This window comes from Neofelis nebulosa, chromosome 10 (assembly GCF_028018385.1).
Source record: "Neofelis nebulosa isolate mNeoNeb1 chromosome 10, mNeoNeb1.pri, whole genome shotgun sequence".
NCBI classification, from domain to species: domain Eukaryota; kingdom Metazoa; phylum Chordata; class Mammalia; order Carnivora; family Felidae; genus Neofelis; species Neofelis nebulosa.
This window is the reverse complement of record NC_080791.1, coordinates 53,789,551-53,809,854: the sequence shown is the minus strand read 5'-3', so window position 1 is coordinate 53,809,854 and position 20,304 is coordinate 53,789,551. Positions and strand designations below refer to the sequence as shown.

General features: G+C 36.7%; 1 protein-coding gene across 7 annotated transcripts in view; it reads right to left on the bottom strand.

The window, feature by feature from the left end:
• The window catches only part of NARS2 (asparaginyl-tRNA synthetase 2, mitochondrial), a 133,380-nt gene that overhangs the window by 72,296 nt on the left and 40,780 nt on the right, over nucleotides 1–20,304 (bottom strand). For 5 of the 7 annotated variants that reach the window (XR_009249657.1, XM_058687648.1, XM_058687647.1 and 2 more), the window contains one exon: nucleotides 4,037–4,131. The exons of the other annotated variants lie outside the window; for them this stretch is intronic. Coding sequence is in view for 4 of the 5 variants with exons in the window: in XM_058687648.1 (XP_058543631.1) it covers nucleotides 4,037–4,131 (95 nt within the window). In the remaining variant the exon portion in view is untranslated. The remainder of the gene's footprint in view (nucleotides 1–4,036; nucleotides 4,132–20,304) is intronic. 7 annotated transcript variants of the gene reach the window in all.

Here is a 20,304-nt window from a genome sequence, read left to right as displayed (position 1 = left end):
ACAATAGCCAAATTATGGAAACAGCCTAAATGTCTATCAACTGATGAGTGGATAAAGAAGATGTGGTTTATATCTACAGTGGAATACTACTTGGCAAAAATGAGAAAGAATGAAATCATGCCATTTGCAGCAACTGGAAGGTATTATGTTAAGTGAAATAAGTCAGTCAGAGAAAGACAGATATCATATGTGTTCACTCATATGTGGAACTTGAGAAACTTGACAGAAGACCATGGGGGAAGGGAAGGAGAAAAAAAATAGTTACAAACAGAGAGGGAGGGAGGCAAACCATAAGAGACTCTTTTTTTTTTTTTTTTTTTAACGTTTTTATTTTTGAGACAGAGAGAGACAGAGCATGAACGGGGGAGGGGCAGAGAGAGAGGGAGACACAGAATCGGAAACAGGCTCCAGGCTCTGAGCCATCTGCCCAGAGCCCGACGCGGGGCTCGAACTCACAGACCGCGAGATCGTGACCTGAGCCGAAGTCGGACGCTTAACCGACTGAGCCACCCAGGCGCCCCATAAGAGACTCTTAAATAGAGAACAAACCGAGGGCAAATGAGGGGTTGGGGGAGAGGGGAAAATGGGTGATGGGCATTGAGGAGGGCACTTGTTGGGATGGGCACTGGGTGTTGTATGTAAGCAATGAACCATAGGAATCTACCCCCAAGCCCCCCAAAGCCCCCCAAAAACACTGTACACACTGTATGTTAGCCAATTTGACAATAAATTATATTTTTAAAAAATCTAAAAAAATAAAATCACCTTTTTGCACCAAAAAAAAAGGGAGGGGGAAGAGCACAGAGGACTTTTAGGATAGTGAAACTATTCTAAATGATACTATAATGGCAGATACATGCCATTATTACACATTTGTCCAAAACAATAGAATGTACACCACCAAAAGTGAATCCTAATATAAACTACAAACTTAAGAGTATTAATAATGTGTCAGTGTAGATTCACTGATCTAAATAAATAAATAAATAAATAAGGGGTATCTTATAGTACCAGAGAATAAGGAAGTACTCAAAAAACAAAATGACAGGGGCATGTCAAAAGGATATGAGAGTTGATATGAATGAGTTGCCAACAGCTAAAACTACCAAAGTTTGAACAACAAAATATGTACCAGAACTAGAGTATAACCCAACCTATAAAATAAATACATGAGTCCCTCCTGATATAAGTGAGTACAAAAATCACTAAGAGGGAAGTGGTAACAAATGTTCCATACAGAAGAATTCCAAATACCCTACCTTCCAGGAGGTGATGCTTAATTCCATCTCCCACCTCCCTAGACTGAGGGTGGGCTAGACCTGGTGACTCACTTCCAAAGAACAAAGAAAGGGAAAAATAGTATATTTTCAGTGGAGAAACCCAACAGACACTATTTTAGCCAAGTAATAAAGGTTAATAATATTAATATTAATAAAGGTTAACATGGATGTCACATACCCCCTGATATCAGATCACTTCACCTCTATAGTACTCTTTCCAAAAACCCATATAACCCCAGTTTAAATATGAGAAAAACATCAGACAAATCCAGACTGGGATACATTCTACAAGTCATGAAAAAGAAAGAAAGACTGAGGAATTGATACAGACTAGAAGAGACTGGGGAGGCATGACAAACTGGATCCTGGAAGAAGAAGGCACTGCTGGAAAACATGAAATCCAAATAAAGTCTGGAGTGCAGTTAATAGCAATGTATTAACATTGGGTTCTTAGTTTTGTCGGCTGTATCATGGCAATGTACAATAGTAAGAATGGGGGAAACTGGGCAAGAGGTATAAAAAAGTCTGCACTATCTGTGCAACTTTTATATATTTAAAAATTGCTCAAAATTAGAAAGTTTATTAAAAACAACAACAAAATTAAACTTTAATATGGAGCCATAAAACCACTAAACCAACATAGATATTTTTTTGAAAAATGTTGACGTTCCAAATTTAACTACCATTTACTCCATTTTGAAAGTCCACTAAATAGGGGCGCCTGGGTGCTCAGTCAGTTGAGCATCCGACTTCGGCTCAGGGCATGATCAGGTTTGTGAGTTTGAGCCCCGCATCAGGCTCACTGCTGTCAGCACTGAGCCTGCTTCAGATCCTCTGACCCCCAATCTCTCCCTGCTCACACTCTCTCTCTCTCAAAAACAAAACAAAATTTGAAAGTCTGCTGAATAAAATGAAAGAAAAAGCAGAGGGAAGAGTAACAATTTTTCATTGGAGATTAAATCAGGCATTAATCTGAAACATGAGGTACTGCATATTAATAGTCCTAGAACTATGCATATTCAACTAGATACATTTGACTGACTTATTAGAAATACTTCAAAACACATTAAACAATACTGAACCTCCTCTTCTGCCAATTTAATCTTCGGTCAGGTTTCTCTGTACACTGTGTTCTATGGTTCATTTCACGTTACTGAGAAAGAGGAAACATATTTAATCCACTAGTTGGTATTATAATGGCAAACACTTGGTAAATTTATATCTTTCATGTATTAGGACATTTCTGAGGGGAAGGTACTTTGCCATTAACTTTATAGATAAAAAAAAAAAAAAAGAAAACCAAAAAATTAAGAAAGATTATGCAAAAAACTTGGACGTAAGGCCAAAATGTAAATAGTGTGTCCTTTCAATGGACTATGAGGACACAGACCCATTCAAATGTTATTTAATTGCTTATCAGAAAGTACTCTGCTCTATTATTCTATTTACTATTGAATTAAATATCCCAGATTAAGTAAATTTACGTGTTAACTTGTAGATTTTTGTCTAGTAGAGCTGCAAATCATTTCTGTCAGGTAGAAGAGAAAATTCCAAATTAAAGAAATGGTGTCTAGGACATTATTAACCAGTTTGTAACTACCCTAGTAATCTTATTCTAAAATTCCTTTCTTAAATGCCTATGAATACACAGCTCTTCAAATGCTCTCTGAACTAGTCTTACTCCTTTACTTGCTCCCTCAGTAATTAATGAATTGAATAAAATATTTGATACATGTTCAGTTTATATTTGTATGAGGCATGATTTTAATTAAAAAAAATTTTTTTTTAACGTTTATTTTTTTTTGAGACAGAGAGAGAAAGAGCATGAACGGGGGAGGGTCAGAGAGAGGGAGACACAGAATCTGAAACAGGCTCCAGGCTCTGAGCTGTCAGCACAGAGCCCGACGTGGGGCTCAAACTCACGGACTGCAAGATCATGACCTGAGCTGAAGTCGGCCGCTTAACCGACCGAGCCACCCAGGCGCCCCTTTAATTTTTTAAAATTATGCTTTGAAAGGCATACGGAATTTTCCATGACATGCCTAACATGACCTTTTCCACACACAGCTCTGCAAATCCTACACTCTCACAGGGCTATTACAATAATAGGTTTTCTGCACAGTATTCTGATAGTCTTGTTAATTATCTGGTTATTAGACTTATCAAATAACAATTTCTGTCTCCAAGATAAATCAGAAAAAAGAATCTAAGTAAAGTATATGTTATTTTCAAGACCATGTGATCTGACTTCCAAGACTTTCTGATTTGTCATATGTCGCTCCTGATGGTTCTGTGGGTTAATTTTCTATATTTAAGCCAATTACTTAAAACATTTTTTTCTTCCATCTGTTCCAGGTACTACTTTTTTTGTTTTTGTTTTTTTTAAATGAAAGGGGCTAATACCTGGCTCTGATGTGAACTAAAACTGCCTTTACTTTCATAAACATGATTAAGTACACGTAAATTGTGAGATTTATGCAAAAAAAAAAAAAAAATTAGCAGAAAGAAAAAAAAATCACAACTTCATCTTTCCAGTATTATATTTTTCACTAAAACCAGAAGTCTAGACTACTGTATTTTTGGAAGAAACCTGGTTATTGTGAAATCTAAATGTACTCTGGTGAATTCAAGTGAACTAATTATAAACACTAATTTCAATTTTTAGGTTTTAGCATTGGGAAGAAAAGCATTATTTCACTCTTACACAACCCATAATCAGTAGTCTATTAAAGCAAAAGAGAAAGAAAATTCTGTACCCTGACATCACTTCTAGGTGAAGTTGTCCCGAAACAGTTAAGAAAGCAGGAACATTGAAGAAATTCTCCTCAGGCACCTTAACTTTACTTGAAGGCTGCAAATGAAAAACACGAACCACAAAAAGCTATGAGATGTTTTGTTCTACTTTTTGCATTCACATACATGCCACAACTAAAAATTACAATGCAATTAAACATATGTGAGGACAAGTCATTTTCTTAAAAATAGAGGCAGTTCTTAGTATACTCTTAAAAGAGAAGATGCCTACTTGGAAAGTGCTAAGGTCAAGGAAGTTTGCTCTGTATTTTCAAAAAGTACAACAACCAAAGGGCAAAGTACTTCTGTCACAAAATACATTTCTGCATAAAAAGTATTTCTGATTGATGGGGTGCCTGGGTGGCTCAGTCGGTTAAGCGTCCGACTTCAGCTCAGGCCATGATCTCGCGGTCCGTGAGTTTGAGCCCCGCGTTGGGCTCGGTACTGACAGCTCAGAGCCTAGAGCCTGTTTCAGATTCTGGGTCTCCCTCTCTCTCTGACCTTCCCCCATTCATGCTCTGTCTCTCTCTGTCTCAAAAATAAATAAACGTTAAAAAAAAAAAAAAGTATTTCTGATCGAGAGACAAGCCAAAGTAAGAGATTATGAATTAAAATTTTTAAATGTGAAGAATTAAATAATCTCTTAAAATTCTGACCTATGCTTGAGATTTGATTTTCTCAAGGGAATAGCCTCTAGAACACGTATTGTCCTATTATTAAATTTTATTAATAATGCTTTTAATACAGATTTGTATAAACACAGTATACACTTTTATATACTTTATTTCACTTAATTTGCACCACAACTCAGAGGTAAGAAGAGCAGAACCCTATCTTTAAAAGATATTGGGAGCAACTGGGGCACCTGGGTAGCTCAGGTGGTTAAGCGTCCAATTCCTGGTTTTGGCTCAGGTCACGATCTTGTGGTTTCGTGGGTTCGAGCCCCACGTAGAGCTCAGTGCTGACAGGGTAGAGCTTGCTTGGGCTTCTCTCTCTCTCTCTCTCTCTCTCTCTCTCTCTCTGCTCCCCCCAACTTGTACTCTCTCTGTCTCTCTCAAAATAAATAAATAAACTTAAAAAAAAATATTTAAAAGATTGGGAGCAATTAGATTTAAAGATCTTTACAAATTTACAAAAGAGGGTGCTCATTCTATTTGAAACAGGTAGGAAACAAGCCAGGCAACATTTATAACAAGCTAAAAAATTCTCTGAAGGTCAACACAATTTAAATAGTATAAATTTAAGAAAGCTTCTGGATCCAGATATGACTATTATACTCACTTTTTTGGGAGAAAATTAATTTACTTATGCTTGTACCTCAAATTGTGCATTTGTTTGAAAGTGTTTTGGTGTAACAGTGCAGTTACTATAGCAATAAAGCCTATTTTATTTTGTTTACTTATATTTTGAGAGAGTGTGTGCAAGCAGGGAAGGGGCAGAGAGAGAATCCCCCCAGGCAGGCTCCATGTTCAGTGTGGAGCCCCACGACCATAGGATCACCTAACTGAGCCACCCAGGTGCCTGAAAAAAGCCAATTTTAAATACACAATAAAGAATGTGAAACTCCTTTTAAGAGACTTAATATCAAATACTGAATTACAGAAATACATGAAACAAAGGCCTCTTAGGGCACGTGGGGGGCTCAGTTGGCTCAGCATCTGACTCTTGATCTTGACTCTGGTCTTGATCTCATGGTCAGGAGTTTTGTCTCTGTGCTGGGCATGAAGCCTACTTTAAAAAAAAAAAAAGAAATAAAGAGAAATGAAGGCATCTTATTTAATTCCATTGGTTCTAAAAATATTGCATATCATATATAGGCATATATGTATATGAATGAGAACTCTAGTGTAAAAATTACCAATTAAAATCATTCATTTATTTTGTAATTACTGGTTATTTTTCAAACTTACTTTGAAACTGGACCTAAACGTCCTATCACTGCTTTTTATTTTTTTTAATGTTTGTTTATTTATTTAGAGAGGTGGTGGCGGGGGGGAGAGGGACAGACAGAGACAGGGAGAGAGAGAGAATCCTAAGCAGACTGTTCTGTCAGCATGGAGCCCAAACCCATGAACTGGGAGATCACGACCTGTGCTGAAAAGAAGAGTTGGGGGTTTACCCAAGTGAGCCACCCGGGCACTCCCTATCACTGCTTTTTAAAAATCCATCTCTGAATCCCATATTCACTGAAAGGACGTTGTTTCCAGGGACTTAAGTACTCAATACTAACATATTTGCCCTGACATGTGTTAGGATTTCTAATAAAAAAATATATTTCCTCACTCTTTACAAAGCAATTATGATTCAAATAAAGTCCAGCATATTTATAAGAATATTATACTTTCTCCTTTCTTTCACCTCTTTAGTCTATAATTTGTATTGATGTTTTACCTCAACTCCTCCTTAAGTGATTTCTCTCATTTCCTGTACATATAAAAAGTTTAGTTTTTATGACTACATTTTAGTCTTTCACTTATTAGCATTTGTACAAAAAGGAATCTGGTCCTCTTACATCTCTTTAATCCAACTTATTTAAATAGGTAAAACATGTCACTACTTCATTATGCCTTCTAATATCATATGTACTCACATACTGAAATTCATACTATGCTTTAAAAATTACTTCCTTTTATTTCTCCTATTCACTACAGTTTATACGTTACATTGATTTTTAAAAAATTTTTTTTAATGTTTATTTATTTTTGAGACAGAGAGCAGAGAGAGTGGGAGACACAGAATCTGAAACAGGCTCCAGGCTCTGAGCTGTCAGCACAGAGCCTGACTTGGGGCTGGAACCCACGAACCGTGAGATCATGACCTGAGCCGAAGTCAGACGCCTAACCGACTGAGCCACCCGGGCGCCCCTTAATGTTTATTTATGAGAGAGAGAGAGACAGAGAGAGAGAGCACAAGTAGGGCAGGAACAGAGAGGGAGACACAGAACTCTAAGCAGGCTCCAGGCTCTGAGCTGTCAGCACAGAGCCCAATGAGGGGCTCGAACCCACAAACTGCAAGATCATGACCTGAGGTGAAGTCAGATGCCCAACCGACTGAGCCACCCAGGCGCCCCACATTACATTGTTTTTTTTAAACTTCTCTATGAATTAAGTTAGATTACCTATACATTTTACTTCAGAATGTTAAAGAGACATTACAAAACATTTTAAAAAGGAATTACTGAGAGTGATGTTGGCAAACATGACAGGATGGGTACCTCTGAAGGACTGTCCCTCCACAGAACAACTAAAAATAATGAGTAAAAACTGTCAGAATCAACTGTGGGAACTCTGGAAAACAGTCAAAGGTTTATAGCAACCAAACACATGCTGAATTAAGAGAGAGGAAACTTAAAAGTGATAGACTCCACCCAACAACGGCAGACTGCACATTTGTCTCAAGTACACATGGAATATTGTTGAGGACACCACATCCTAAGACATAAAACACATCTCAATAAACTAAAAAAGACTGAAATCATACAAGTTTTTTTCCTTGGTCATAACGGAGTGAAATCAGAAACGTTAAATGGTGTAGTTGCTTAGGAAAACAGTTTGGTGGTTCCTTAAAAAGATAAAGAATTACTATACAACCTACCAATTCTACTCCTAGGTATATACCTGAAAGAATTAAAGCCGGGTAGTCAGGGCACCTGAGTGGCTCAGTCAGTTAAGCATCCAACACTTGGTTTTGGGTCAGGTCATGATCTCACAGTTTGTGGGTTCGAGCCCTGCACCGGGCTCTATGTTGACAGCTTGGAGCCTGGAGCCTGCTTCAGATTCTGTGTCTCCCTCTCTTTCTGCCCCTCCCCTTCCCTCTTGCACGTGTATGCACTCTCTCTCTCTCTCAAAAATAAATAAAACATTAAAAAAAAAGCCAGGTACTCAAATACATACGTGTACCTTAATGTTCATAACAGCACTATTTGCTATAGCCAGAGGTGGAAACAATTCAAATGTCCATTAATGGATAAATGAATGAACAAAATTAATATATGCAAAGAATGGAATAATATTCAGCCAGAAGATGAAATGAAATACTCATATACACATTGAAACATGGCTTACCTTGAACACGTTATGCTAAGTGAAAGTAAGACATAAAGGCCACATATTGTATGATCCCATTTATAAGGAAATGTCTCAAAGAGGTAAATCCATAAAGACTGGTGAGAGCCATGGGTCTGGAGGAGGAAGGAGAAATGGCAACGGGCAGGAGTTTTCTTTTGGGGTAATGAAAATGTTTTGGAACTTGATACAGGTGGTAGTTATATAACATGATAAAAATGCATTAAATGCCACAAAATGTACCCTTTAAAATGGTTAATTATGTTATATGAATTCCACCTCAATTTTTTAAAAATCATATATAAACAAGTAACTATTAGAGATGACAGGGTCAAAAACTAATAACACTGCAAATTTAAGATTTGTAATCTTAAATACTCGTTAGAAATGAAGAATAAAATATACCAATTATGCATCCAATTTGTGACTTTGCCAGTGGGTAGGACTTCTTTAACAAGATCCACCAAATCCAAATGATAAACTGAAATATGGACAATTATGTTTTAGTTTTTTAAAAATGCTTTTATTTATTTTTGAGAGACAGAGGCAAAGTGAAAGGGAGGCAGCGGATCCGAAGCAAGATCTGCACTGACAGCAGAGCCCAGTGCTAGGCTCAGACTTACAAACCATGAGACCATGACCTGAGCCAATGTTGGACACTTAACCGTTCGACTGAGCTACCCAGGCACCCTGACAAATTTGACATTAGCATTACGGATTTCTATTTAATAAAGAAAGTATATAAGCAAAGTCAGAAGAAGAATGACAGATTAAGAAGAAAATGTTTTCAGGGGACCTGGCTTGCTCAGTCAATAGATAATGTGACTCTTGATCTCAGGGTTGAGTTTGAGCCCCATGTTGGGTGTAGAGATCACTTAATAATAAAATCTTTCAAAAAAGAATAAAATATTTTCAGCATCTAATATTGATAAGTGATTAATGGGCAGGATATATAAGGGCCTCCTGCCAAGAAAACAAGAAAATATGCTGCTTCCCAACTGGGCAAGGGATATGAAAAGAGATTTACAAAAAGGAAAATTCAAATGGCTAAGATGAAAGAGGAAACACTCAAATTCATTACAAATTAAAGAAATGCAAATGAAAATAAGGCATTTTAAGAAAAATTCATTACATTTACCAGATTGACAAAAATTAGAAAGTTGTTTAATGTCAAGTGTAGGTGTAGACTCAGGGTACGATAGGCAGATTTCTAAGATGCACCCCAAGGTTCTCAACCCCAGCTTTATTTAGTCAACCACTAAGGCAGGAACTGCCAAGAAGGGATTTTGCAATTCAATTTCCAGATCAGAGAACACATGCAGTAATTTCTCTGACATCTGCCGTAGCAACATTTATCTAGATACGTCTACTGAGGCAAAGGAAAGAAAAGCAAAAAAACAAAAACAAAAACAAAAAAACCAAAAACTATTGGGACTACATCAAAATAAAAAGCTCTGCACATGGAAGGAAAAACAAAACTAAAAGACAACCTACTGAATGGGAGAAGATATTTGCAATAACATATCTGACAAAGGGTTAGTATCCAAAATATATAAAGGACTTATACAGCTCAACACACAAAAACCAAATGGTATTCCCATTAAAAAATGGGCAGAACACATGAACAGACATTTCTCCAAAGAAGACAACCAGATGGCCAACAGACACATGAAAAGATGCTCATCATCACTTATCATCAGGGAAATGCAAATCAAAACTACAATGAGGTATCACCTCATATCTGTCAGAATGGCTAAAATAAAAAACATAAGATACAACAGGTGTTGGCAAGGATGTGGAGAAAGAGGACACCCTCTCTTGCAATGTTGGTGAGAATGCAAACTGGTGCAGCTACTCTGGAAAACTTTATGCAGGCTCCTCAAAAAATTAAAAATAGACCTCCCCTACGATCCAGTAATCGCACTGCGGGGTATTTACCCCCAAAATACAAAAACACGAATTCAAAGTATACATGCACCCTTATATTTATTGCAGCATTATTTACAATAGCCAAACTATGGAAGCACCCCAAGTGTCCATCGACAGATGAATGGATAGACAAGATGTGATAGGTGTGTGTGTGTGTGTGTGTGTGTGTGTGTGTGTGTGTATGTATGATGGATTTATTATATTGTAACAGTGGGATATTATTTAGCCATTAAAAAGTATGAAATCTTGCTATTTGCACAACATAGAGATACAGAGTATAATGCTAAGTGAAATAAGTCAGAAAAAGACAAATATCACGGGATCTTACTCATAAGCAGAATTTAAGAAACAAAACAAATGAGCAAATAAAAGGAAAAAAGAGAACTATAGAGAAAAGAACCATAGAGAACAAACTGATAGCTACCAGACAAGTGGGTGGGGGGAGGATGGACGAAATAGAGGATGGGTATTAAAGAACACACTTGTGATGAAAAAAATAAAGCAATGAGCAAAAAATTAAAAAAAAAATAAAGTGAGATGATACTTATTCCTCCTGCCTTACAGTTTATTTACTAAAAGGTCCCCCAAATACAAAAATAAAATAAAGTTCCAAGTCAGATGGCCTCAAGATGTGGAGATTTGCTGGGTGTTCACAACCTAACCACGTGAGTCCTTTAAAAGCAGAATTTTCTACAGCTGGTTGCAAAAGAGGAAGTCAGAGATTTGAAGAAGGACAAGGATTCAACAAGCTGTCACTGGCTTTGAGAGAGAGAAGGCCACATGCAATATATTCCTGGATATATATTCCAGAAAAATTTTTATACAAGTCCATTAGGGAATACACTGAAGACCATTTATGCAGTACTTTTTTCCTGGGTGTAACTTGGAACTGGACACAACCAAAGAGTCCTTAACTAGAAGAATGAATAAGTAAAATGTGGCAGGAAAATACCACTGAATATTTTGTACCAATGAGAAGCAACAAATAAATGTACCTACAGGAACAGAATTTCAACAGAGTTAAATGGGAAAAAGTAGGAAACAGAACAAGATGCATGGTACATTATCATTAATGTAAACTAAAAGCACATATAAAAGATCACTCATATTTTATGAGACTATATACACAATAAAAGATGACATATCAACAATATTAAAGTGAGTACCTCCAAAAGAGAAGAAAAAAGAATGGGAGAGGACATTGGAATAAAGAGGAAAAAATAAAACAAGAAAGGGACTATGTTGAATTGTGTTTTGCCAGCTTGGCATTACTGTCCCCATCCAAACTAAGGACTATGTCTCCTAAAATTCCCTTTCCTGCCTGGTTTCGGGTTATAGTTGGTCATCTACTATTGGAGAGGCAAGTGCAAAAGATTTGAGAGGAGAAAATAAAGCTCAAGTCGTGACTCTCAGAAGACTGTGGCAGTCTGCCCCAGTGACACACATATACTGAAGGGCTGGGTGATCTCTAGTTTCTAGCTTTTCTGTACTACTGACCAATAGTAGCTCTAAGGCAACCACCAAGTGCTGTACTGCAATTACTACAGAGTTAGGTTAGATTAGATTAGATTAACTGAATTAATGGCTTCAATTTTTCACACCTCTCTGTATTGGCACCCCTTAGTATATCACACCCTAATTCTGAGTTTGGCCATGTGACTCGTTTTGACTGATGGTATGGTAACAAAAATTTACAAAAATAGTAGCCATGCATTTCCACATTCTTTCTTGGACCTATGCTACCAAACAGATCATGCCCTGATTAGGCATGTCTGAGAGACATGTGAGGTCATCTAGATTGGCCAGTTTCCAGCTAAACCATCAGCTAACCAAGTCCAACTGAGATCAGTATCACCCAAATGACCTGTAGACTCATAGGAAAGAATAAATGGTTTTGTTACAAAGTAATATGACACAAGTGCCTTGGGAAGACCAATAACGACAGTGCACCATGAATGAAAATTATGTTTAACTGAACTCAATATTGCTGAGATTAAAAGAATACACATTCGGAGGTGCCTGGGTGGCTCAGTTGGTTGAGTGTCTGCCTCTTGATTTTACTCAGGTCATGACCTCACCGTTCTTGAAATTGAACCCTGTGTCAGGATCTGCGCTGACAGCTTAGAGCCTGCTTGGAATTCTCTCCCGCTCTCTCTGACCCTCCCCTGCTTGAGCGCTCTCTTTCTCTCTTTACCAAAATAAGTAAACATTTAAAAAGAAAAAAAGAAAAAAAGTAAAAAAAGGGGTGCTTGGGTGACTCAGTTAGTTAAGAGTCCAACTTCGGGTAGTGGGATTGAGTCCCACATTGGGCTCAGCACTGAGTACGGAGGCTGCTTGGGATTCATTCTCTCTCTCTCTCTGCCCCCCTGCCCCACTCACCTGTGCTCTCTCTAAAAAACAAAGCAAAACAAAACAGAAAACCAAAAAACAAACCCCAAAATACATTTAAAATAATGTATTTTTTAAAGTAGGACTCTGAGGTACTATCAGCAGGTACTCAAATGGTACATGGGTTTTATTCCCTGTGTATTCGGTTTTTTTTTTCCACTATCTTTTTTTGACACAGACTTCATTTATTATTATTATTGCTGTTGTTTTAAAGTAAGCTCTATGCCCAATGTGGTACTTGAACTCATGATCCTGAGATCAAGAGTTGTATGCTCTAATGAATGAGCCAGCCAGGTGCCCCATTCTCTGTGTATTCTTTATCACATAAACATTAATGATTTTATCTTTTGTCCTATGGTGGCATGGATTCCTTTGATCGGCACCAATAAAAAAATTTAAAAAACAAGAACAAAGTATGGAACAAAGTCAAATACCAGGAAGAATGTTGGTGGTTACACTGCACTACCTGTAATGAAAACAGTTGAGGGAAGGCCAAGAGAAGAGAAGGCCAAATGATCACTGAGTTCTTTGAATAGGGAATGAATTTATACATCTTAGTATATTAAACACCTAGCACAGTGCCAGAGACCAGTACTTGTTCCAAAAATGCTTGTTAACCAAGAGTGATGTCAAGTGTGAGTGGAGGGAGTTAGCCATCAGAAATCAGAAGAGATGAAGTCTGATAAAAAGAAAGCAAGGAAAGGGGCGCCTGGGTGGCTCACTTGATTAAGGGATTGACTCTTGATATCTGCTCAGGTCATGATCTCATGGTTCATGGGTCCAAACCCTGCATCAGGCTCTGTGCTGACAGCACGGAGCCTGCTTGGGATTCTCTCTCTCCCTCTCTCCCTGCCCCACCCCAACTTGCACCCTCTCTCTCAAAATAAACAAAACATTAAAAAAGAGGGGAAAAAAAAACAAGCAGCAAGGAAAGCACAAAAGGCATATGTAGCACATTTAGCCATAAAAGCTTCTAGCAAAGTGTCATGGCTTTGCTGGTCTAAAAGATACCTTTGGGCACTTTTAGCAGCATGTTTGTTTTCAAACATAGGTACTGATAAGCAGAGTACTACAAAGAGGAAGTATTTCTTATATTAACTTTTATAATTATACTGCTTATAATTAATTCTCTGTTATTTCCTAGTAGACCTGTAAATAGATGTTTACTGTGTCTTTCTTTAATGTCACCCCAATTAACACCTACAAGAATTTTTATTTTATTAATTTATTCTTTATTTATCATTATTATTTTTTAAATTTAAATCCAAGTTACTTAACATGTAGTGTAATAATGATTTCAGGAATACAATTTAGTGATTCATCACTTACATATAACACCAGGTGCTCATTCCAATATGTGCCCTCCTTCATGCCCCTTGCCCATTTAGCCCATCCCCCCACCCAACACCGCACAAGCCACCCTGTTTGTTCTCTATATTTCAGAGTCTCTTGTGGTTTGTCTCCCTCTCTGTTTTTATATTATTTTTGCTTCCCTTCCCTTATGTTCATCTGTTTTGTTCCCTTACGTTCGCCTGTTTTGTTCTCAAGTTCTACACATGAGTGAAATCATATTTGTCTTTCTCTGACTTATTTTGCTTAATATAATACACTCTAACTCCATCCACATTGTTGCAAATGGCAAAATTACATTCTTTTTGATCACTAAGTAATATTCTATTGTATGTACATATATGTGTGTGTATGTATATGTGTGTATATATTTACATATACATACACACACCACATCTTGTTCATCCATTCATCTGTTGGACATTTGGGCTCTTTCCATACTTTGGCTATTGTTGACAGGACTGCTACAAACACTGGGGTGCATGTGCCCCTTCGAAGCACTCTGTATCATTTGGATGAATACCTAGCACTGCAATTGCTGGGTTACACCTACAGGAATTTTTAAAAATACAAAAGGTAGAGAATGTATTTTGAATATATGGTTGTATGGTTAAAGTGCTTAGAGAAAATTTTTCATTTTCTTCAGAGAAATAAATTATGTGCCTACTATGACTCTATCTTCCTCCTATCCACTCTGACTCACAAGCACATAATTTGCAGGTATCTTTTATAATTAAATGCCATTTTTGGCTAGATATAAAAAGACATATTCTTGGGGCACCTGTGTGGCTCTGTTGGTTAGTTGTCTGGTTCTTGACTTTGGCTCACATCATGATCTCATGGCTCGTAGGTTTAAGCCCCACATCAGGCTCTGCACTGGCAGTGCAGGGCCTACTTGAGATTCTCTCTCTCACTCCCTTTCTCTCGGTCTCTGCCCCACTCACACACACTCTAAATAAAGACATAACCTTTAAAACAAAACAAAGACATATTCTCTCTCCTGCCAAGCTTACTCAACACCGTTCCCCTAATTCTGACATCAAACAGGAAAATTTAGAAAAAATCTGATCAATTTCATCTGCCTCTGCATTCTCATGGATGTGGCTCACTCAGTTCCAAAGAGGGTATATATCTATTTATTTTCTTAGATACCCTTAACTCTGTAAACCAATCACTCCCACTCACCTATGGGACAGTTAATTTCCTTCTTTCTTTAAACTTGCAAGTCTTAAAATTACCCAAATTTACACAAAGCACTAGGAGAACCATAAGTTTTAAAGTAAAAATTAAACATAATACTAAAAATCACACGTTTTATTTATTTCTAAAAGTTTCTGAAGCAAAATATTGAGTTGGGTGACATTTGATTGTTTACTTTCTATGCTTTTCCTGTATGTTTAAAATTACAAAAAAAACCACAGATCAATATTTACAGCTCTTAAAAATGTCCAGCATATAACTGTCTGATCCCCATAAATATCAATACTTCTCAACCTATTTTCTGCAAGCACAAAATAAAGGTTTTTTAAATTCAATTTCACCATTTTTGTTTTGCTTAGTGACCAGTGTTCTGTAAGTTTTCCTTAAAAGTTCTAGTATTTTACCTACAAGATGCATTAGTCTTATGCTACCCTATGAATATAATTATTACAACTTCTGCAAGGGAAAATGACTTCTATGATCCAAAATAATCCCCTTAAAAATAAGTTTTCTGAATCTCTGAATATTGTGTTTCTGCTGTATCTTAAAAAAGAAAACAAAGTAACTAAACTAAATGTAATTAAAGAAATAAAGTAGAAATTAAAGTACTTTATACACTACCAAAACACCATAATGCCAACATCATTAAGTATGAGGCAAGTAATAAGATACCAAGCATTCTTCCTGGTTTATGTTTGGAAATATTTTTCAAAATGAATAAATGCTCTGATTCTAAAAATTTATTTCAATGTACAGTACTTTAAAAAAGTGTCTTTATATTCTTTTACATTTTATTATTTCTCCCAACTAAAATACTCATAGTTTGAAAGAAATATGTTCAAGGTGGGTTAAAAGTAGATGAATTATGTACTATAATTCTAAGATTATGGAAATTACTACTGATGTGCTGGAGATACTACAAATTACCACAGCATTATTATCCCCAAATTCCTGGGGGGATAAACATATATTCACATCACACCATCTGCCACAATGTAAATAAAATTCTGCAACTTATTTCTGGTTGACACAATGACATAGCTACCAAATTGACCTAGGACCATTTACTTCAATGATGTAAGATACAATCTTTGTAGTATAGCTGAGGTCTCTTTCTGAGCCTTTAAGTTGTAACCCCCGGTTTATTTATGCACCAATAACACTCTAATTTAGATGCTTTATAGCATATTTTAATTTCTGGTTATTCCACCAATTTTATGAATTTTTTATTTTTTAAAAAATTTTTTGTTTAAATTCCAATTACTTAACATATAGTGTAATATTAGTTTCAGGTGTACAATATAGTGATTCAACACTTCCACACATCACCCGGAGCTCATCACAAGTACACTCTAATCCCCATCACCTATTTAACCCATCCTCCCACTAAGCTCCCCCTGGTAACTATCCATTTGGTCTCTACAGCCAAGAGTCTGTTTCTTGGTTTGCCCCCTCCCTTTTTCCCTTTGCTTGTTTTTTAAATTCCACACATGAGTGAGATCATATGGTATTTGTCTTTTTCTGAGTTATTTCATTTAGCATTATATTCTCTAATTCCATTCACGTTGCTGTAAATGGCAAGATTTCACTCTTTTTATGGCTGAGTAATATTCCAGTGTGTGTGTGTGTGTGTGTGTGTGTGTGTGTGTGTACATTTCTTTATCCACTTATCAACTGATGAACATTTGAGCTGTTTCCATAATTTGATTACAGTAAATAATGCTGCTATAAACATCAGGGTACATTTATCTCTTTGAATTTTATTTTTGTATTCTTTGGGTAAATATCTAGTGATGCAACAGCTGGATTGTGGGGTAGTTCTATTTTTAACTTTTTGAGGAACCTCCATACTATTTTCCAGAGTAGCTGTACCAGTTGGCATTCCCACCAACAGAATAAGAGGGTTCCCCTTTGTCTGCAGCCTCACCAACACCTGTTGTTTCTTGCATTGTTGATTTGAGCCATTCTGACAGGTATAAGTGAGGTGATCTTTCATTGTAGGTTTGACTTACATTTCTCTGATGATAAATGATGTTCACCATCTTTTCAGGTATCTGTTGGCCATCTGGGTGCCCTCTTTGGAGAAATGTCTGTTCATGTCTTCCACCCATTTTTTAATCAGGTTATTTGTTTTTCGGGTGTTGAGCTTGATAACTTCTTTATTGATTTTGAATACTAACCCTTTACTGGATATGTTATTTGCAAATATCTTCTCCTATTCCATAGGCTGCCTTTTAGTTTTGTTGATTATTTCCTTCACTGCACAGAAGCTTTTTATCTTGATGTAGTCCCAACAGTTTACTTTTAATTTTGTTTCCCTTGCCTCCGGAGACCTATCTAGAAAGAAATTGTGCAGCCCACCATTTTTGATCACTGTATTCTTTACCATTAACATGAATGAAGCCTTTTCCAAAGTCTCTCAGTTGAAAAATAAATTTGAAAAAAAAATTCTCAGTTGAAAAATACAGTTATCTCCCATACTTCCAGGCCCTACTTCAATTTTCAGTTGAACAAATATTTAATGTGACTCTTACATGCCCAGCACTAGGTTAAATGCAGGCATACAGTAGTGAATAACAAGGTCCCTGAGGAACTCCAATTGTTTTCAGTTTCATGGGTTAACACCATGAAACAAAAGTTATTTAATATGAAGCAATGATACTGAGTTTTGCTAACTTGTGAATGCATCTGGAGGAGGTTATATCAACAAAGTTCTAACTTCCTGACTCATTCATCAATGAATCTAGCACCCCAAAGGAACTTACAGAACTTTCCCCATGTTTTTTATTCTTTTAAGTGTTCAAAATTCCAATAAAAACTGGCTCACAGATTGCTGAAAAAACTAACTGCTGTTCATTTTTATGGCTGAGGGTGGGGGTATACAAATCATGTGATCCATAGAAAATGCCTCACAAGCAGCGTCTTGGCCCAGCATGCTGAAAAGCCAGTCAATACCACCACACACATATTAGAATGGCCAAGATCCAGAACACCGATAACACCAAATGCTGGTGAAGATATACAGCAATAGGAACTCTTTCCTGTTCATTGCTGGTGGGAATGCAAAATGGGGCAGTCACTTTAGAAAACAGTTTGGTGGTTTCTTAGAAAACGAAATATACTCTTGAGCAATCGCACTGCTTGGTATTTGCCCAAAGGAGTTGAAAACGTGAACCAAAACCTGCACACATATTTACAGCAGCTTTATTCACAACTGCCAAAACTTGGAAGCAACCAAGATGTCCTTCAGTAGGTGAATGGATAAATTGTGGTACATCCAGATACCAGAATATTATTCAGCTAAAAAGAAATGAGCTATCAGGCCATGAAAAGACATAGAGGAAACAAATGCCTATTACTAAGTGAAAAAACCCAGTTTGAAAAGGCTATATACTATAGGATTCCAACTACATGACATTCTGGAAAAGACAAAACCATGGAGATAATAACAAAGATCAGTTGCCAGGGGTAGGGTGGAGAGAGGGATGAATAGGTAGAACACAGGATTTTTAAAGCAGTGAAAGGACTATGTATGCTACTGTAATGGTAGATACACGTCAACACAGAATGCTATGTTCAAACATAGAATACACAACACGAGTGAACCTACTGCAAACTAGGGACTTTGGTTGATAATAATGTGTCAATACAGTCAACAATTTAACAAATATACCACTCTGGTGGGGGATGTTGACAAGGAGGAGGCTATGCATGTATGGGGCAGGGAGTTTATGGGAAGTATTTGTGTTTTTGCTCAATCTCGCTCTCAATCTGAAACTACTCTAAAAAGGAAAATCCATTAAAAAAACTCAAGTCAACATATAAATGGATCTCTATAATCAACATGTTATATCCTTCATTTGCCAAGAGAAATGGTCTCATTTCTATCAGTCTCAGCAAATGTAAACAAAAGAGAGATAAAGGATTCTTCACACAGGACACAAGTAGCACCAGGAAGCTGTAGAGGTTGTATGTGTTCAGATAGGGCATAACTTGATCTTTACACTGGCTTGTTTATCACAAATATGAGAATCAGAAACAGGAATGTATTTATTTTTTTACACTTTGTAGATGTGCCCAAAGGTTTCAGAATTAGATAATAAAACTAATAAATAAATAAATCCTGAGGAACAGAACTGACTTAACTATCACCTCATTATTTAAGATATTCCTTAGCTGGAACTTTTAAGTTTACTACACTAGCAATAAGGAATATAATCTCACTTGATATAAACAAAAAATTTAATTTGTGAACATGTTAAAACTTTAGAAAAGACAGTTTTTGATGCTGGGGTTGCATGGTTTAATGCATTAAAAAAATAGGTAATAATTTACTTATGAGGCAAAAATACCATGTTTCTAAGTAAAAGCATTTGCTGAAACAACACTAAAAAGCTGCTAATCTTTTTTCTTTAACTTTTCTATTGCAACACATACCACACATGCAGAAAAGTACAGAAAATGTACAGCTCCATGATTTATCACAAAATATATGCCTCAATGACTATTACCCAGCACATAAAATAGAACAGTAAGAACATATGACAAAACTCTAGTAACCCTGCTTCCAATAACTCATCTTTTTTTTTTTTTTAATTTCTGAAATGTTTATTCATTTTTGAGAGGGAGCGAGACAGTATGAGCGGAGGAGGGGCAGAGAGAGAGGGAGACACAGAATCTGAAGCAGGCTCCAGGCTCTGCACTGTCAGCACAGAGCCCAACACAGGACATGAACTCACAAACTGTGGGATCATAACCTGAGCCAAAGTGGGATGCTTAACTGAGCCACCCAGGCGCCCCCCAATAACTCATCTTTCCTCCCAAAATGTTAATCTAACCACCAAAACCTTACATTACTTGTTTAAGAAAAACTAAGCCCCAAGTTAACAGAAGGGAGGAAATAACAAAGATCGAGTGGAAATAAATGAAATAGAAACTAAAATGACAACAGAAAAGATCAATAAAGCTAAGAGCTAGTTTTTGAAAAGATAAACAAAATAGGCAAACCATTAGCTAAACTTACCAAGAAAAAAGAGAGAGGGCTCAATAAATAAAATTATAAATGAAAGAGGAGACATTACAACTTATATCGCATAAATACAAAGGATTATGAGATTACTATGAATAACTATATGTTCCCAAATTGGACAATCTAGAAGAAACAGATAAATTCCTAGAAACATACACCTACCATAAAGAAAAGTAATCAAAAGCCTTCCGACAAAGTCCAGGACGAGAGGGTTTCACTGGTGAATTCTACCACATTTAAAGAAGAACTAATTCCAATTCTTCTCAAACTC